The 18,377-nt window shown below is 33.2% G+C and overlaps 1 protein-coding gene and 1 pseudogene across 2 annotated transcripts; one reads left to right on the top strand and one right to left on the bottom strand.

Annotated features, from left to right (window-relative positions):
• Positions 1–4,698: 4,698 nt before the first annotated feature.
• LOC137806993 (uncharacterized) lies at positions 4,699–12,094 on the top strand. Of its 2 annotated transcripts, XM_068607400.2 has the most exons (11): positions 4,699–4,913; positions 5,000–5,132; positions 6,542–6,669; positions 6,777–6,851; positions 7,401–7,487; positions 8,206–8,262; positions 8,977–9,069; positions 11,104–11,176; positions 11,317–11,392; positions 11,469–11,559; positions 11,727–12,094. In XM_068607400.2, exons 3-11 carry the CDS (start codon positions 6,619–6,621, stop codon positions 11,844–11,846), a joined length of 723 nt encoding a protein of 240 aa, XP_068463501.2. In that variant the 5' UTR covers positions 4,699–4,913; positions 5,000–5,132; positions 6,542–6,618; the 3' UTR covers positions 11,847–12,094. The 2 variants fall into 2 exon arrangements, with proteins under 2 accessions (XP_068463501.2, XP_068463503.2); XM_068607402.2 differs by lacking the exon at positions 5,000–5,132 and having other exon boundaries at positions 4,770–4,913.
• A 2,106-nt stretch (positions 12,095–14,200) lies between these two features.
• On the bottom strand, positions 14,201–16,074 carry LOC137805502 (uncharacterized; annotated as a pseudogene).
• Between the last annotated feature and the right edge of the window lie 2,303 nt (positions 16,075–18,377).

Here is an 18,377-nt window from a genome sequence, read left to right on the forward strand (position 1 = left end):
AGATTAAAATGTTTTTCCATGCAAAGGGAAAAACAACCGATTAAAGTTTTGAGATAATCGGTTGTTTGTCACTTGGCTGACAAAGGTGTTTTGAAATTGTTTTTTGAATAAGTTGTATAACTGGTAAAAATTACAAATAAAGAAATTGGCTCTCATGGCTTGGGCTTTACTTCTTGTGGTCCTCTTTAAACATATAAAGAAACGTTTCTCTGTCATCAGTAGCAGAGTCCCAATCTTCTTGAATCCTCTTTGCCATGGACCTAGTTGTTGGGCTTGAACTAGGGCCTAAGCTTGGGCCTCTTCCATCAAGAGCTACATCCAGTTTCCCAGAAACCACTAGGGAATCCACTAAGTAACCAAACCTAGATTACTTACACACACCACCAAAGAAGTGACCTTGATCCCCTCAAGAAACACACTTTCTTTGGCTCAGCACATACACCACCAAGAATGTTGATCTTGACAACCTCAAGAGCACACAACACTTCTTTGCCAACCACACCAGAGTTTACACAAAGTACAGAAGGATTACACTTGTTACAGAATGAACTGAAATCAATACAAATGAAATCCTATTCCACTCTCTCTTGATCAAAGCAAGCTCAAAGCAATCTTTAACTCTTGAAAAGCAAAATCAGTGAAAAACTCAAATCTGTTTTTCTATGATTAAATCTTAGTTGTTGTTTGTTATAAAAGATAAACAAACTATTTATTGCTTTCAAAGAATGGTCAAAGCATTTAAAACAGAAGCGCATTTAGTTACAAAATCATTTAAAGCTCAGTCAACACACAAAACAATTTTCTGTTATGATTTGAAAACAAACAACCGGTTGAATGTGCGAATCAATCGATTGTTTTGGTTTGACAGCAAGTCAACCACCAAAAACAATTTTCAACCTTTTTTAAAACACCTAAGTGTAAAACAATCGGTTGTTTTGACAAAACAACAGGTTGTTTTTCACTTAGTTTGAAAAACGCTTTCAATTAAAAAGGTTTGAAAATACTTTAACTTTGGATTCAATCAAGAGTGGATTTACAAAATATAATCTACCCCAGATCCTATTCTAAGGCACCTCAAGAACAACAAGCACATCCAGCCTTCCATCAAACTCAAAGGATTTGGATTCTTCAAAGCTTGAACACACTTGATTCAACAGGATCTGCCAAAAGATTGGAAGATTCCAAAGGATCTGTCTCTTGACAACATCATAGGTCAAATCCACAAAGGAGTTTCCACCAGAAGGAATATGGCAGATTTCTGCAATCACACTGCATTTGTTTCAAAGGTTGAACCTGAATCAGTGTGTGAAGCTCTCAAGGATGAATTCTGGACAACACAATGCAGGAAGAGCTTAATCAGTTTGTAAGAAACGAAGTCTGGACTCTTGTTCCAAAAACCAATCAAATGAATGTGATAGGTACCAAGTGGGTGTTCAGAAACAAATCGAATGAGTCAAGCATCATTACAAGAAACAAAGTGAGACTCATTGCCAAAGGATACAATCAAGCTGAAGGAATCAATTATGATGAAACCTTCGCACCAGTGGCAAGGTTAAAAGCGATAAGGTTGTTATTAACTTTTGCTTGTATGAGTTGTTTCAAATTGTTTAAGATGGATGTGAAAAGTGCATTTTTCAATGGAATTGTGAATGAGGAGATCTATGTCTCACAGCCACCTGGCTTTGAAGATCACAAGCATCTAGAGTATGTATACAAGCTTAAGAAAGCATTGTATGGCCTCAAACAAGCTCCACGTCAATGGTATGAAAGACTAAGTCTTTTTCTTTTATCTTATGAGTATGAAAGAGGTAAGGTAGATAAGACTTTGTTCATTAAGAAAGCTGGAACTGATATTATCTTAGTACAAATTTACGTAGATGATATTGTGTTTGACTCTTCTAATGTAAAACTTTGTGAGAACTTTGTCAAAGCAATGCAGGGGGAGTTCGAAATGTCAATGATGGGAGAACTTTCATTCTTCCTCGGTCTACAAGTTAAACAATCCAAAGAAGGAATCTTTTTATGCCAATCAAAGTATTGCGAAGACATCCTTAAAAAGTTCGAGATGGAAGCATGTAAAGCAACATCAACTCCTATGTCAACAAACTGCTACTTAGGAGCTGATGAAACTGGACCAGAGGTTAATCAAACCATGTACAGAGGTTTAATAGGTTCTCTTCTTTATCTAGCAGCAAGCAGACCAGACATTATGTTTGTTGTGTGTCTTTGTGCTAGATTCCAGTCTTGCCCCAAGGAATCACATCTCAAAGCTGCAAAGAGGATCCTAAAATATCTAAAAGGAACAATATCCATGGGCTTATGGTATCACTCTCTCTCTCCTATACATTTGGTAGGTTATTCTGACTTGGATTTTGCAGGTTGCAAATTAGATAGGAAGAGTACAAGTGGAACATGCCACTTACTTGGATCAAGCCTCATTTCATAGCATAGTAAGAAGCAAGCGTGTGTAGCTTTATCCACTTCTGAAGCTGAATATATAGCTGCTGGTAGTTGTTGTGCGCAGATTCTATGGATCAAACAACAACTTGAAGATTTTGGATTAAAGATTAGCAAAGTTCCTCTTCTATGTGACAACACAAGTGCCATTAACTTGACAAAGAATCATATCCAACACTCAAGGACAAAGCACATTGAAATAAGACACCACTTCATTTGTGATCATATAACCAATGGAGACTGTGAAATCAAGTTCGTCTCCATAGAGAGACAACTTGCTGATATCTTCACCAAACCTTTATCCAAGGACATGTTCTATTCTCTACGAAATGAATTGGGAATTCTTGATATGCATGTTTTATCTTAGTTGTATCTTCTTTTGATTTGTCTATTTGATGAGACAAATAGGGGGAGAAGGGTTGTTGGGAGCTGTAATGTTCTCAATTTTGTTAAACTGCTTTAAATTTTGGAATTTTAAAACTGCTGTTTTTTTGTTTACATTTTTTTAACCGGTTATCTCTATGAAATAACCGATTGTTCTTATGCAGTTCTGCTTAATTGAAATCTGATGTATGGTGCATATCTGTTTTGGACTAGTCTATTCTGTGTTTGTTCAGTGATTGCAGGATTCAACAAATTCTAAACAAAGAACATTCCTAAAAGCATCCCAGGGATTTGTTTCCATCAAATAGGGGGAGATTGTTGAAGATGAGAAGCTTTGATGTATCAAATCCTCATGAAGCCTGAAGCTGTGTTATGTTTTAGGTCTAGGTTTTGTTATGGGGTTTAGAATCTTTGTAAGATCAGTATTGATTCTCGAACAAAGCTTATTTAAATCTGTTTTAAAGATTAAAGAGTTTTTCCATGCAAAGGGAAAAACAAACGATTAAAGTTTTGAGATAATCGGTTGTTTGTCACTTGGCTGGCAAAGGTGTTTTGAAACTGTTTTTTGAATAAGTTGTATAACTGGTAAAAACATTCAACCGGTTAAATCGTGGTTTTAATCGATTAAATGTATGTTTTCATAACAGTTTTTTGAAAACCTGTTTTAACTGATTTGGTTGTTCAAATCTACCTTCAATGGTAGCTTCTCAAGGTTTATAAAACGAGTCTTCTTTCAAACGTAAAAAGATCGATGAAATAGAAAAGTTTGATACTCTGATTGTGATTGATTTGAGAGATTACCAACTCTTTGTGAAAAGGTGTTTTACCAAGTTTTAGCAAGATTGCCTTTGAGCTTTGTTGTGATTCAAAGAACTGATCAATAGGGTTTCTGGTGTACTGTGATTCCAGGTGTTTTCTAACCCTGTTTTGGTTCTTGTAATTGTTCATATTACTCTCTGTAAAACTGTTGTAAAATCTTGTAAAGTCAGTGTGATTCTGGCTTGAGGTGTTGGTTGTGTGCAAAGAGGTGTTGGTTGAGTAGGCTTTGTGGGATTCAAAGTCACCTCTTTGTGTGGTGTATGTGTAATCTGTGATTGGTTGCATAGTGAAATACTCAGTGGTTTTGACTAATGACTGGATGTAGCTCTTGGATAGAGTGAACCAGTATAAACCTTGTGTGTAATTCTCTCTATCTCTTCTCTCCATAACTGTTTGATATTTTCTGCTATCATAAACAACCGGTTGAATTGTTATTTTAACCGACTAAAATTCTGCTATCTGTTTCTGTTTGGTATTTTGATTGGCTTTTTGAATTACTTTTCTGAGTTGATTGTTAAAGTTTCATTCTAAACAAAGTATTTGTGAAAAGCTTTCGAAAACAATTCACCCCCCTCTTGTTCTAGCCATCAATCCTAACAACAAATACATTTTGTGTTGGCCAGTCTTTTCTTTCGCGAAAACGAGGAGCATCAGCTCGGGGGACTTTGACACAAACATGAGTGTTGTTTATGGCACCTAAACAATCCTAATACACAACAAGTTCACATTTTTAAATAACTTGCATTGCATACAACTTAAATGAAATATTTAACTACTGTTTCTCATATTCATACCTTAACGTATGAAAAAAATCGATTGTTGTTTAAGATATGAGCTTCAACCTCAGTCCCATATGGTTGAACTAAGAACTTTCCCTGCAACATCAATATTGCCTCTAAAACCTATGAAACACTTTGATTTTTGACATTATGATCAATGATGTGTAAAAATTTAGTCAATTGTAAATTATAATGCATCTTTAACCATCATCGTTCCTTTTATTCGTTGACATAAATTAATAAATACTTCCGAACTCATGGGATTAATGTCACGACATCTTTTTCATCAAACCTCCCAAATAAATATAATTAATTTTTCATCTTCGGATCCTCTTTCCCACCACATGACATCTGAATAACTACGGCGCGAACTGCCACACTTCCATCAAAGAAGCCACAAAGCCCATTCTTCATCTGCTTCTCCACAGAACCTCCTTCCGCCTCTGCTCCACCACGGAATTGATTCTCTGCAAGGTAAGTTCCGCGATTTCGTACCTAAAGTGCAAACCGATTTCCTGCGCGAGGTTCTGAGTTTCTGCTAGCGCGATTTTTCATTTCAGTTCTCCATAACTCGAAGCTCTGTGAAGAAGGAAAGTACATAATTCAAATTAAAGTGTTTGGATGAAGAGAAAATCCTAAACTAGCTACTTAGATTTTGGCAATTTGAGAAGTCAGCTAGTTAGTTACCTTGAAGTAAGTCACTGGCATCGCTATGATTTTAGCGCATTCTAATTAAGTTCTTACATTATTTCTTTCTCATGTTATAATATTAGGATATTACTTTTTCAGAGTGTTTGATATTATTAGTGTCTTTATGTACATTTTCTTTTCCATTCAGTTCACGTTCTCTCCTTTGTAGTTTGTTCTTTGCCTTGCTTCTTGTAGGATTTGTTTTGTAAAATGTAGCTATGATTTTTGCAGTCCTGCATAATTCTCTATTTTCTGACTCCAGCTATGTTTAGGAGTCACATGAATCTGATACACGTAGTCTTTTAAGAGATGGAGTTACAATTTTGTATCAAGTTGTTTGCTCTACTGTAACTGTTAATGGAGTTCACACAGTGTCTTATCAGAATTTGTTAGGACAAATTTATACTTTGATGTCTGTTGTGTGAGAATAAGATCAGTTCTCTATGTTCATCTTAAAAAGAGAGTTGCCAAATTGATATTCTGGTGTCTAACTTCTTTCATTAATTCTCTTCTTTGCTAGACTTGTTATAGGATTTTCTTTAGATATTGAACTTTATTTTTGAAGTTTTGGTTTTTAAAATTGAATGTCTATCTTCCTTGTTGATTAATGGATAACTAACAGTATTGTCTGTATGTATTTATTGTTTTCAAATATATAAATGTTTATGCATATATTTATACATGTTTCCCAGAAGGGTCATCATGTCTTCTTTCACTTGTTGGTTTTTTTTTTTTTTTACATAAACGGAAAATCTCTTTTTTTATCTATTTTCTCCTGTAAAGCTTTCTCAGTTGTCCCTTTCATTGAAAGCTAAAGGTTTGACCAAATTCTTTCCAATTCCCGTTGTGTCTCTTTAGTTTATTATTATTTGTATATGTTCTGGAAACTTCTTCTATCTCCCTCAATTTGCTGAATTTGGTAGTAGATGAAGAGTTCCTCCTCATGCCACTTCTAGTCAACCTTCTTCCAAGATCTTCTTAAAGTTAATTTATCCTATCCATAGTCACATCAAGTATTGCAATGGTCCTGTTTTTTTTTCCCTATTGGATTCCTCCTTTGTACTTTTCTATGAAGGATAGTATTTGTTTGATGCATGCATCCCTTCTTTGTCCCCAAAAGTGAAGGATTCAAGGTGATTAACAGTGTTCTGTAAATTGGGTCTTGAATTTTATGGTGGATTCAATTTGTGCTTTGTCAACAATATGTTATGTTTTCATTTGTAGTACTTCATAATACTATTCGTCTTATATTGCTTCCTCGTAATTTTTTACTCATATTTTGTGTTTGAATTTGAATTTCAATGTGTTTACTTGATATATTTTGGTATATTTTTATCAATATTTTGATATATCTTGTCAATTGATGAATGTTATATGAAAACTTACATTTGAATGTTGGATGATTTTTTCAGTACAAATTACAAGTTGTTGGATTGGAACTTCTTCCTAGTCAAGCGTCATTTATTCTGCTTCCTTTTTGTTCTAATAAATGGAAACAAAACCCTCCAGCTACTCTACAAATTTAGTGGATCAACTAGTGGTGAGTGTTTGTCCTTGTTCAAGCCCTTATCAATCTGTGTTGGGTATGGATACAACACTGAGCATTGCTTTTTTTGCTAATTATAATTTATGTCAATGATTGTATAGTGCCCTGGAGATGTGGTTCTTGACCTGTCTAGCATGACAAATCAGACAATTAAACTTGGAGGTGGTCTACGACAGGTAGGTCTTTGGTTCTTTTAAAATTTAGAACATTCATTGACAATTTGACATCTGATTCCTGTCTCTCCCTTGCACACACATAATTGTGGACAATGATATAGACTTATCGGGTGCTGAAGTCTCACATAAACTAACATGGCATGTTCCAAGGAGTCTCTTTGAAGAGATGATTTTTCTTATGTTTGTGTACTAATCAACCTATAAATAATTTTAGGATGTCTTCTTTTTCTTTTTTTAGTTTATAAAATGTTAGACACGGCACATACACTAGTTCTCGAGTTTTTAAATCATTTCGTCAACACAATGCTTATTTCTCTCAGAAATTATAAAGTGGTTTTTCTTCTGTTTAGGGAGGATGTAATATGGAACTCCATTTTCATTTGCGTAAAATTTCAGGGTGTCTTTGTTTTTTATTTTGTATTTGTTGACTGATCTCCTCATTTAGCATCTTATAAACAGAGGAAATTATGGATGATGATAGTTCTTGCATTTTTTCATTCTATTCAAGCCTGTTAAATATATTGATTCTCATCTGTGTCAATTTTCTAGGACTGTGATGCAATTTCTGCAATGAAGGCTGGCAGACTATGTTTCTCAAAGCCCAATAAATACTGGGTTGAAAATTCTCAGAAGAGGGTGAGTATGATGCTGCGGTCATGATCTATGTATTAAAGTGTATAGGCATGGGTTTGGTTGACAGGACAATACTGATTTTTCATTGCTACTAGTTAATATGATTCTTTCTTAGTGCTATATGAATTTGCTGTCAAATAGCAGTAAATAAAAGACTTGAAATAAAGCATGTGTTTATCATACATGGACTAATGCAGCATTTTTAGTAGAAGGGATATGATTTTAATCTAGAACAAGATGGCTAAACCCAAAGATGGTGGGAATAATATCCTCAAATCAATTGTTTTGGTTTTCAGTGTAATGTCATTTGTAAGTATCAAAATTTGTTTGTTATCACATTGGAAGGTAGTATCTGTCATGAAATTTGTGGAAGACCTTTACCTATGTTTGCTTTGGGTCTGTTTTACGCCCTCTTGAATTAAGTAAATTTTTAATTGCCATCATGAAATTAGGCTAAATATGTGTAGTTGAGCACTTTCTTCCATTTCAATTCATAGTTTCATACATATTCAATATCATGTGGGAATTAAGTTCTTGCTTTTAAGGTGAATAACAGTTTGTATTCTTGCAGAAAACTATTTTCTAATGCATATAAATTTCATTTTCTATTTTCAGCATTGGATTATGTAATGTAATTTTCCTTTGTATTATACAGAGTAGGATTTACTGAACATTGCTATCTTTTTTCGTCCATATTCTGATTTTGTTCAATTTTTTTCAGTATGTGCCACATGCAGAGGATTCTACACTTGGAATTGTTGTAGACAGCAGATCAGATGTAAGGAATTTTCTAATTTTTTTTTTCAAGCTTTCTTGTTTGCTTCAAGTTTTCTGTAAGTATTTAACTGTCTTAAGTTGTTAATGAAGACTAAGGACTGAAAAAGAGAATTAGCCATGACATGGTGGCATTATTCTTCTTCAAAACCATTAGTTTTTTTCCCTACAAAGACACATGTCAAAGAAAGCAAACCAGGAACAAAAGTAATGGAATAACGGAAAAAGAAAGAGACTAATAACATTGTTTATGATTGCTTTCTCTCTTGTTTACTTGCTTTCTTTTTGTTGGACAATTGTCTTAATTGCACTCACACCTAACCTGCAGTAGTTTCAGTCCCTTTGGGGTTGTCATAATTGCAGCCTCAAGAGTGGTGGTGTAGTCCAACATCAACCAGTGATATAGTTAAAATATAGCATATACATGAAGTGAAGGTCTCATCTTACAAATTGATTTTGCGGGGTTGAGATCCAAATTCTAAGACTTTCTACAAAGTCGTGTTAATAATCAAAGGTGGCTTCATCTTAACTAATAACATGTAAATGTCATTTGAATGGTTAAAAAGGAATTTACCAGTGTAACACAAAATGAATGGATTGCTTGGTTCTGTGTCAACTGTTGTACTTTTTTTTTGAGTTGCTTGAAAATAATTAAAATTTGTTTTCATCTAGATCTGGGTTTTTTCCTATGATAAAATCTAGATTTATTTCTGTGCAGAACTTTCTTGTGGACATAAAAGGACCAGCTGTAGCATTTTTACCGGTGCTTGCATTTGAAGGAGGAACTAGAAGAAATATACCTAGGTTTGAGGTGTGTATAAATTATTTCGTGATGTAGATGTAAAATAATGCAATACCTTGTTTTTAGTTTCAATGTTACACTTTATCTGCAGGTTGGGAACATATCTTGATGAAATATAGAAACATTTTTATTCATAATATATATAAGGATTACACATTCATAATTATTTCTTTCTGTCGTAGCATTGTCTACCTCAAATCACTGCAACTTTCTGTTGTTGGTAGTTGCATATCACGATTGTTATTGAGAAATCTAGGAGTTTGCTGTTGTGTACCAAAAGTAAAATAGAAGATCCAACCCAATAGACTCATCAATTATTAATGTAAATAGATATAGGTGAAGGAGATCAGTATTATGCATTGTACCATGGACCATTAGAAGACTAGGGTCAGCAATTGGAGGCATTGGTAACTTTGGCTAGTACGACTAAAAACAAAATCCATTTTTACAAAGCCTTGGTCTTGATGCTGGATTTTACACTTTTAAGTCACTTAACTAGTGTGCTTTAAAAATTGTGTGGTGTAATCGTGTCTTCTTTATAAATTTGAACTCCATTCATCATAAATTGGTTGTATATCGGGGCCAAAGTTGCATTTTATATTTATTTTTACTTTCATATTCTTTCCATGTATCTGTTTTGTCTGATCTTGCGGAAATCTAATTCACCTTATAGCTGTACTTTTTCCTCCATTTTAATAATATTAAGTTTTCATTTTCTATGCATAATCTTGGGTAATTTTCTTTTTATATCAATGCTTGAAGTGTCAAATTGTTACAAGCTGGATTATTCTTAGCTATGGAGCTTTAATTAAAGTTTTCATCCTTGATCAGCCTCAATATCCTTGTTTTGAAAAAGAAAATGAATAGTTGAATATTTTGGCATATTTCTTCTCTCTCTCTATATCTCTTCCTTGTCCAAGATACTTTTTCCCATTTCTCAGCACCCATATGCCTTTATAGGTTAAAAGATTTCATAGTTATAATTTTAAACTAAAATTCTCACCCTTCTATAGATTAGATTGCTCAGACGATTGAGACATTATCATTTAAGAAAGGAAAGAGTGCATTCTGGATGCTCGAAAGGGAGTGTTTCCTAGAAAAATTTGTGATTCCAGGGTGTCCAGGCTCAGATCAGTACTAGTGGCTGATGTGGAGCAGTTGGTTTTAAGTATTTCTTGGTATGAATATGCATTAGGAGATGAAAATAGGATATAAAAATTCGTCTTAACAACAACACATGTTGCAGCTCCATGTGGTTTGCCAAATTCATTGGATTTATTCAATATGGAAGAAGAACACGTCAGCAACACACTTAGGAGTCCCAAATTAATTAAGATGATGAGCTACTTGATGAGGTACCGTGAGACTCTCCCATCTAATAGACTAGTCTTTTGGGTTGGATCTCCTCTTGTTCTTAAGTGCTTACAATTGGTGCATTCGATGAGAGTTGAATTGCAAGAGGCTATTTATAGTTTGGATTAAGGTGTAAACAGTTGGTCCTAACAATAATGATAGATGAGTGAAGTCATCTCATAGATAAAGGCACCGGGTCAGTATTGATAAAGTGAAAGCCGTCGTGGGCATTTGCCCTCAATGGGGGTAGCAATGGTAGGAGTTCCACATTGAAATGGATGAACTACTTGATTTAGTACTTTGGGACTCTCTCACCTAATGATCTAGTATTTTGGGTTAGGTTCTCTCCCCTTATGCTTAAGTCCTAAAAAACAGTTTTTCTGTTTCTATTTATCTTTTAGGGTGTGATTACGACTATGAAGCAGTGGGTGCTTTTTCCATTAATGAACTTCGCAACTGCCACAGATTACATTGGTTAACCTAATTAAGTCTTCTGGAAGTGAATTTTGTAATTAGTTCTTGTAAAACATGAAGTGTAAAATTCATGTACATTTTTCTTTTCCTCTTTTGATTTGGATGTCAAACTAGCAACTTGACTTGTTCTCATCTGGGTGTTAAGCCATGTTTTGTCTGGTTGGTCTATACATTTATGTAGGTTGTAATTTATTTTGCCTAATGCATCACTTGCAGATAGGTACTTTGCTTTATGTGCGGGTTGTAAAAGCAAACCCTGGAATGAATCCAGAGCTGTCATGCACTGATGGTTGGTGTTTTATTTCGACTTTGTTTTTTCCTTGTGCCTCTTACATTGTGGATTTTTTTGTTACATAAGTTTTAAATTTATTTCTGTATTAGTTTTTCAGACTTAACTCTGCCTTTTATTTTGTTTTGGTGTTTGTTCAGCTACTGGGAAAGCAGCAGAATTTGGCGCTCTAAAAGATGGCTATATGTTTGAGTGTACAACTGGTCTCTCAAGGAGGTTTGACAGTGTTATTTTATTTTTGATGTCCATGCATAACATTAACAAATATTGACATGAGAGATTGTGTTTGTAGGCTTCTAAGCTCACCTACGTGTCCAGTTCTTGATGCTTTAGGGAAGAAAATTTCCTTTGAGATTGCAGTTGGCTTAAATGGACGTGTTTGGGTATGCAGACACTCACTATTTTTAGTGTGACATATCATGTTCTTTATCTTTGTTTCTTTAAACCGACATGGCTCGTATGAAACATATGGTTGACCATTATTTGAGTTGAAGTTGGAGGAAATTTCATTATATTAGTTTCAGCTTTCCTTTTCAATTGTTCCATCCAGGTAAATGCAGCATCAACACAAACAACTATTATCGTAGCTAATGCAATCATGAATTCAGAGACACTGAGTGATGCTCAGCAGAGAATAATGGTTGAAAAACTGCTAAAGAAGATCCAGTGATCAATTTAGTCATAGGAGTAGCAATATTTTAATCCTAGTTTTGATAGCCTATTCTTCAGTGGTTGAAAATACCAATGCTTCTTAAGGGCGAAAACTCTCCACCACTAGCTAAAGGACTCAGGATTATCAACGCCTTCTTGTTTAATGTTATGAGATATTTATGATAAGAATTTAGAAGTTCTGAGATATTTATGATAAGAATTTAGAAGTTCTGAGATATTTATGATAAGAATTCAAGTTCTTTGTTACTAGCAGTTTAATGGTTATATCATTTTTGTTCTCTGGAAAATATCTGATAGAAAATCGGTACTTAGACTTGGTATTTATATTGTTCATATGTAGAAATCTAATATTTGCAAAATTTGTCTAATTTAAAAGCAATTATATTCTACTCTTTGGAATATGTTCTGGCCTGCTTTTATGAATTATTTGAAATATTGTAATTATAAAATTTAGTCTTTGAAATTATAAATTTAATAGAGGAGATTACCAAGCATCCATACTAAACTTTTATATAATAATTTTTTCAGTTTTATATTTAAAACATATCCCCTTTTAGTATAAGACTTAAAGGAGATGTCTTTTGGCATAAAAACTGAAATAAAAAATCTTTTAACTATATGGGTCAAATGGATGATTAAACTTGTAAAATGTACAATTAAACTTATAAATTATAATAAACGTTACTTTAATTTTAAACTCTATTGAACTTTTTTTAATGTTCTCGCTTTTCTTTTAAATGCATTTCACTTGTGTTTTTGTATTCAGGCTGATTTTAACTTTATTTTCAAATATACAAAATAATTTTTGGTAATTATCTTGTGTCGATCTTGACTTGTAGTATCAATGTGAAATATGTAATAATTACTTTTCTATAATTAAGAGGGAAAATTATTCTAACTAGACTTTTACAAATATATTTCAAGTGGTAATATGATTTTAAACAAAAATAGGATCGCCACAAAAAAAAGTTACTGTTCCTAATTGACATGGTGCTGTCAGAATTATTTAATTACAATTTAGATCTTCACTCTACATATAATTAATTAATTATCAATTATTTAAAAGACTAGTAAATTATATTTTTAATCTCTCTACAACTTTCTAAATTTAGTTATAATTCTCTCAAAAAAATTTCCCTTAAATATTAATTATAATCACCTTTAGACAGAAACATTTCTAATTTAAACAAGCAAAAATAAGAAAAAAAATAGATTACAAAAACTAAATTTGATTTTTTTTATATAACTCCAAATATATTTTATCCATAAACAAATTCTATTAATATTTCATTTCTGTTTAAATAGTTTATTCATATTTGTAATATTTCTTTCAAAAAGCAATAATTATTTTTTGAATAAAGGTTTACAAATTCTATAATAATGTAAATGAGGAGAGGAGTGGGTGTAAAAATATGAGAAGCCATGTGAGAGAATCTTGTGACAATTTAGCTGCTGTTCAACTTGTGAGAAGTCTTTCAATTTGGTTTTCAAGTTTTATATATTCATTTAGTTTAATTTCTGTTCTTTCAAATGTTTCTTTTACATTTTTTTAAGTCTCTCTTTAAATTAAATCATGTCAAATATGATTTTTCTAACCCAACACAAACAATTTAAAAATTATTGGTAAAAGTGAGAAATAAATACTAATCAATGTTTTGGATTTTTTATTAGGTATCACTTCTGTTTGGCACCTCTTTTCACCTGGTTTTTTACATGCTGCCACGTGCAATTATACAATTAAACAATTTAAATATAATATCCAAGTTTATCTGTATTTTATGTTTAGTTCCAAATAATATTTTGGTAAACTCTTGATTTCTAGTTTTCATCTTTATTATTTAATTTTACTCTTTCTAATATATTTACTCTCTTTTTTAAAGAGACGAATTCAAATGGACAAAATATTTTACAAGAATTAAAGAAAAAATAAATTAAAAAATAAGCAAATAAAAAGAGCTTAAAAAAAAGAAATTTTACACATAACAAAAGTCAAACAACTTTTTTAGAAATAAAAAATAAAAGTCATAAACTAAATATTTTTATGCATGATAAATTTGTTAATTTTTGCAATACCAACTTGTAATAAGCATAAGATATGAGAGAGTAAAAAAATTGTTTAATCTTTTATTTTTGGAAGAACCTACTTTGATTATAGGAGTTGTGTATGAAAGGAACATATTCTTGATGAGACTCACTTCATAATCCAAAAAAATCACATTCTTGACCAAAATATCAAATAACAAGGAATTAGACTATGAAATGATGACCAACTATATTAAACAACACATAACATATCAAGGTTATCATACTCGAGAGTCTACCATGATTCGTGGGAGCGTAGTAAACTCGACTCGTAAACCCGACTCGTAAGAGTCTACTTCACATAAAAAATTTAACAAAAAAAAATAATAATTCATGATATCAAATCCATAATATTGAAATAAACAAGTTCATACACCAATAAAATAACTAAAACAACACAAATGTTATAGTTTTAAAAGTCTCATTCATCTAATCCTCTAAGGAAATCATCTCCAAGATCTTCATGATCATCTCCATCTTCATCATCACCATGTTCATTATCATTTTCATCATCAACATCATCATCAAAAACTATATTATCAAAATCAGCTGCATCTGGAATTTAATCATTTAAACTTGTTCCTCCACCTAAGTCAACATTCACACCATCATTTTCAAGTAGAGTTTGCTCAACCTCAACAATATTATCTCCTTCTTCAGTTATCCATTCATTATCGGACTAAATGTCTTCAAATGGAAGAGCAATAGATCTTCTAATTTGTTTGTTTCTCAACTTTGAATTATACATTACATAAACTAAGTCATTCATTTTCTTTTGGTGCAAACGATTTCTTCTTTTTGTATGAACCTATAATTAAATATGAATTTTTGTCAATATATAAATCAAATCAAGAAAAAACCTTAAATAACTTGAAGAACTTTAATTACCATTTCAAATGAGCTCCAATTACGCTCACACCCTGAAGAACTACAAGTTAAACTCAAAACTCGAACAACAAACCTCTTTAGTTTTGGAGTTCTATCCCCAAACATCTCCCACCAATTTGCAGGTAACATACCTTTCCTACCCAGCTTTGCATCTTCCAAAAAAAATATTCCTCTTGCATGGTGAAAATTAGTATGTTGCAAATTGATTTTTGTTCTTTCTGCAACGTCATTAACCAATCTTCTCATGCAGATGTACAACCCCTCCTTCACCTCAGCATCATCATTTCTAAAGTTTGGTTGATAGTGTAATTGGGGGTTTAGGTAATAGGCAGCTGCATGCAAAGGGCTATGAAGCTGATTATTCCACCTCTGATCAATGATTTTCCAAACAGGTTCATAACTACGTACCAATTATGTTATGTTAGAACTTAGAAATAATTACACAATAAATAAGTATTAAAATTTAAAATGGAAGAAACCTAGAAATGTTACCTTTTCTTGATATTATTAAAGTTGCTTTTAATCTTCTCTTTGGCGCAATCCATCCCCTCATATATAAATCCCATTGCGGGTTTTACATCCGAATCTACCAATCGAAGGACCACCATAAGAGGGGCAACAACTTTTAAGCATATACTTACATTCTTCCATAATCGACTATCTAATACCACATTTTGAACTTTTCTCCCTTCTTGAGAAGTTCCAAACTTGCTTGTTTTCCATTCTTCAGAGTTAAACATGGTCATCAATGATGTTTTCATTTCATACAAACAAGCTAGAGTCAAATATGTTGTGGCAAATCTAGTCATTCCAGGCCTTATCAAGTCCCTTCCATTCATAAACTTTTTCAAAATGGTAATTAGCATTGCTCTACCATAAATGTAGGTAGTGATCCTTCTTCCCTTCTTGATAGTAGTTTCATGGACCTTTAATTGCTTCTCAAAATCTTCAAAGATTAAATCAATACAATGGGTAGCACATGGAGTCCAATATAAGTGCTCCTTTTTTTGCATCAAAAGCTCTGCACCTGCCTTGATATTTGCAACATTATCAGTAACTACCTGCAGTACATTTTCCTCACCAACAAATTCTACCGCATCATCCAACATTTTAAATACTTTATCTGCAGTTTTTGAGATGTCAGAGGTATCTAATGAATATAGAAACACAGTTCCTTTAGGACTGTTCACCAAAAAATTACAAATTGATCGTCTTTTTTTGTCTGTCCATCCATCAGACATAATGGTACAACATGTTCTCTTCCATTCATCCTTATACTCTTCAAGTTCTATATCAGTTCTGTCTTCGACTTGTTTCAAAAGCTTCTCTCTAATATCATGATATGTTGGAGGTTTATAGCCAACACCATATCTACCAATCATGTCACACATCTTTGCAAAAGCTGGATTTCTAATAACATTGAATGGGATGGCACGACGAGCGGCGACGACGAGCGGCGCAAGAGGAAGCTGCAGCGATGACGAAAATGAAGGAGATGAGATCGTGAAGAAGATGACCACGTGAGGAGAACGTGAACCAGGTAAGTGAAACCCTAAAAACACTAACCAAAACGCTCCGTTTTGGGCCATTTTTCGCAACTCGGTGACTCGGCCCTAAACTTGCGAGTTTGGCCGAGTTTGACCGAGTCAACTGCGGGTTTACTAAAAAACGAGTTTGTTCCCGAGTTGACTCGCCACCCTTCACTTGACTCTTAAACTCGTAAGGGTTTACAAGTTAACCCTAGAGTTTGATAACCTTGTAACATATATTTCTCAATGTACACCAGGTATAAATAATACAGTATCATCCAAAACCTGTGTTCACTGTGTAAATAAATCCTTTTTTCTTGTCATTATCTCTTTCATGATGATGATTTGTTTATTAGGGATTGTCCTGATAAACCATGATTAAAACTTAGGCCTAAGACTAAAAAAAGAATGAAATGAGCATGAAAATAAAGATGACTTTTGAGTGAGACACATTCTTCCTTACGGGCAACAAGTTCTTCCAGCACACACTAGGTTATTTTCTCTTCCTTCAATCATTGTCGTGCAACTGGTTGTTGTTCATTGCCACCAATATCTTTGGCGCCAAAACTATGTTTTCCAGGATTGGAGTTCTATGGTTTTATCTGTGAAGTGTTACCAACCATAATGTTTTTGTTGAACCAAGTGGTGTTCAAGCTTTGAAGAATCCAAACCCTTTGAAGGATGTTGAAGCCTTGGCTGTGCTTGCTGTTGCTGTGCTGGTTTAGTATAGTTCTGGGGTAGTTTGAGTTTTGTAATCCACCCCTTGATCGAATCTAAAAGCATAAAGCATCTCAATCTTTGTGAAAATAAAATGTTTTCAAACTAAGTTAAAACAATCGATTGTTTTGTCGAAACAACCGATTGTTTACACTTAGGTGTTTTGAGAAAAAAGATTGAAAACTATTTTTCAAATGGTTGAACTGTTAAGAACCAAAACAACCGATTGATTCGAGGAAACAACCGATTGTTTGTTTTGGGACCATAACAGAAAAACTGTTTTATCTTTGACTGAGCTTTAAATGATTTAACTGCTTACGCTTCAGTCATTAAATGCTTTGACCAATCTTTTAATGCAATTTAAAAATTTGTTAAAATTTGATAACAAACTACATCTTTGAATAAATTCAGAAAAACTGATTTGAGAATAAATCTTTTGACAAGTTTTTGCTAAGAGTTTTTGAGTTTTTCAAAGAGCTGAGATTGCTGAAAGTTTGTGATTGATCAAAGTTTGTGGAATAGGATTCTGCTTGTATTGATTTCAGATTATCTTCTGTAACAAGTGTAATCCTTGTACTCTGTAAAGCAAGTTTCGTTTCTGTGTTTGCTGAGATTGGCTGTTTGTTCTTGAGGGGATCAAGATCAACAATCTTGGTGTTGGTGTGTTGGCCAAGGAGAGTGTGTTTCTTGAGGTGTTCAAGATCATTCTCTTGGTTGTTGTGTAAGTGATCAAGTTGTGATTGCTTAGTGGATTTCCTCAGGGTTTCTGAGAAGACTGGATGTAGCTCTGGATTTGGAGTGAACCAGTATAAACATTTGTGTGCAATCTCTCTATCCCTAACTCTTTAAATTCAGTTTTATTTGTTGTTTGCTGGTATAAACAACCGATTGTTTTTGTGAAACAACCGATTGTTTTTCTGGTTGTGCTGATTTTATTTGCTGTTTTTGGTAAACTGAATTTCTTATCAATAATTTCCCGAGATAAATTCATTCTTGTTTTAAAAGTTTACGAAAATCCTCTTTAAACAATTCACCCCCCTCTAGTTTAAAGCCATCAATTATAATAATTGGCATCAAGAGCTTGGTTCTTGAAAGTTATTCAAGTTGATCCTAAAAACCTTTTTAATGGCTGATAGACTACCTTTTGGGGAAGTGCTTCAATTAACAGACCACCTATTTTTTGTGGTTTGAACTACCAATTTTGGAAAGTAAGAATGAAAATATTTATGGAATCTCTTGACAAAGGAATTTGGGATGCAATTGAAAATGGTCCTTTTGTCCCAAAGTTTGAAAAGGATGGATCTGTCATTGAG

The sequence above is a fragment of the Phaseolus vulgaris genome, chromosome 3 (assembly GCF_051622355.1).
Source record: "Phaseolus vulgaris cultivar YP4 chromosome 3, ASM5162235v1, whole genome shotgun sequence".
Taxonomy (NCBI): domain Eukaryota; kingdom Viridiplantae; phylum Streptophyta; class Magnoliopsida; order Fabales; family Fabaceae; genus Phaseolus; species Phaseolus vulgaris.

Excerpts from the sequence above, each read along its gene's own strand:
- LOC137806993 (XM_068607400.2), top strand. The coding sequence starts at position 6,619 with ATGGAAACAAAACCCTCCAGCTACTCTACAAATTTAGTGGATCAACTA. Across the intron at positions 9,070-11,103 it reads GAAATATACCTAGGTTTGAG|ATAGGTACTTTGCTTTATGT; the intron begins GTGTGTATAAAT and ends CATCACTTGCAG. Across the intron at positions 11,560-11,726 it reads GCTTAAATGGACGTGTTTGG|GTAAATGCAGCATCAACACA; the intron begins GTATGCAGACAC and ends TGTTCCATCCAG.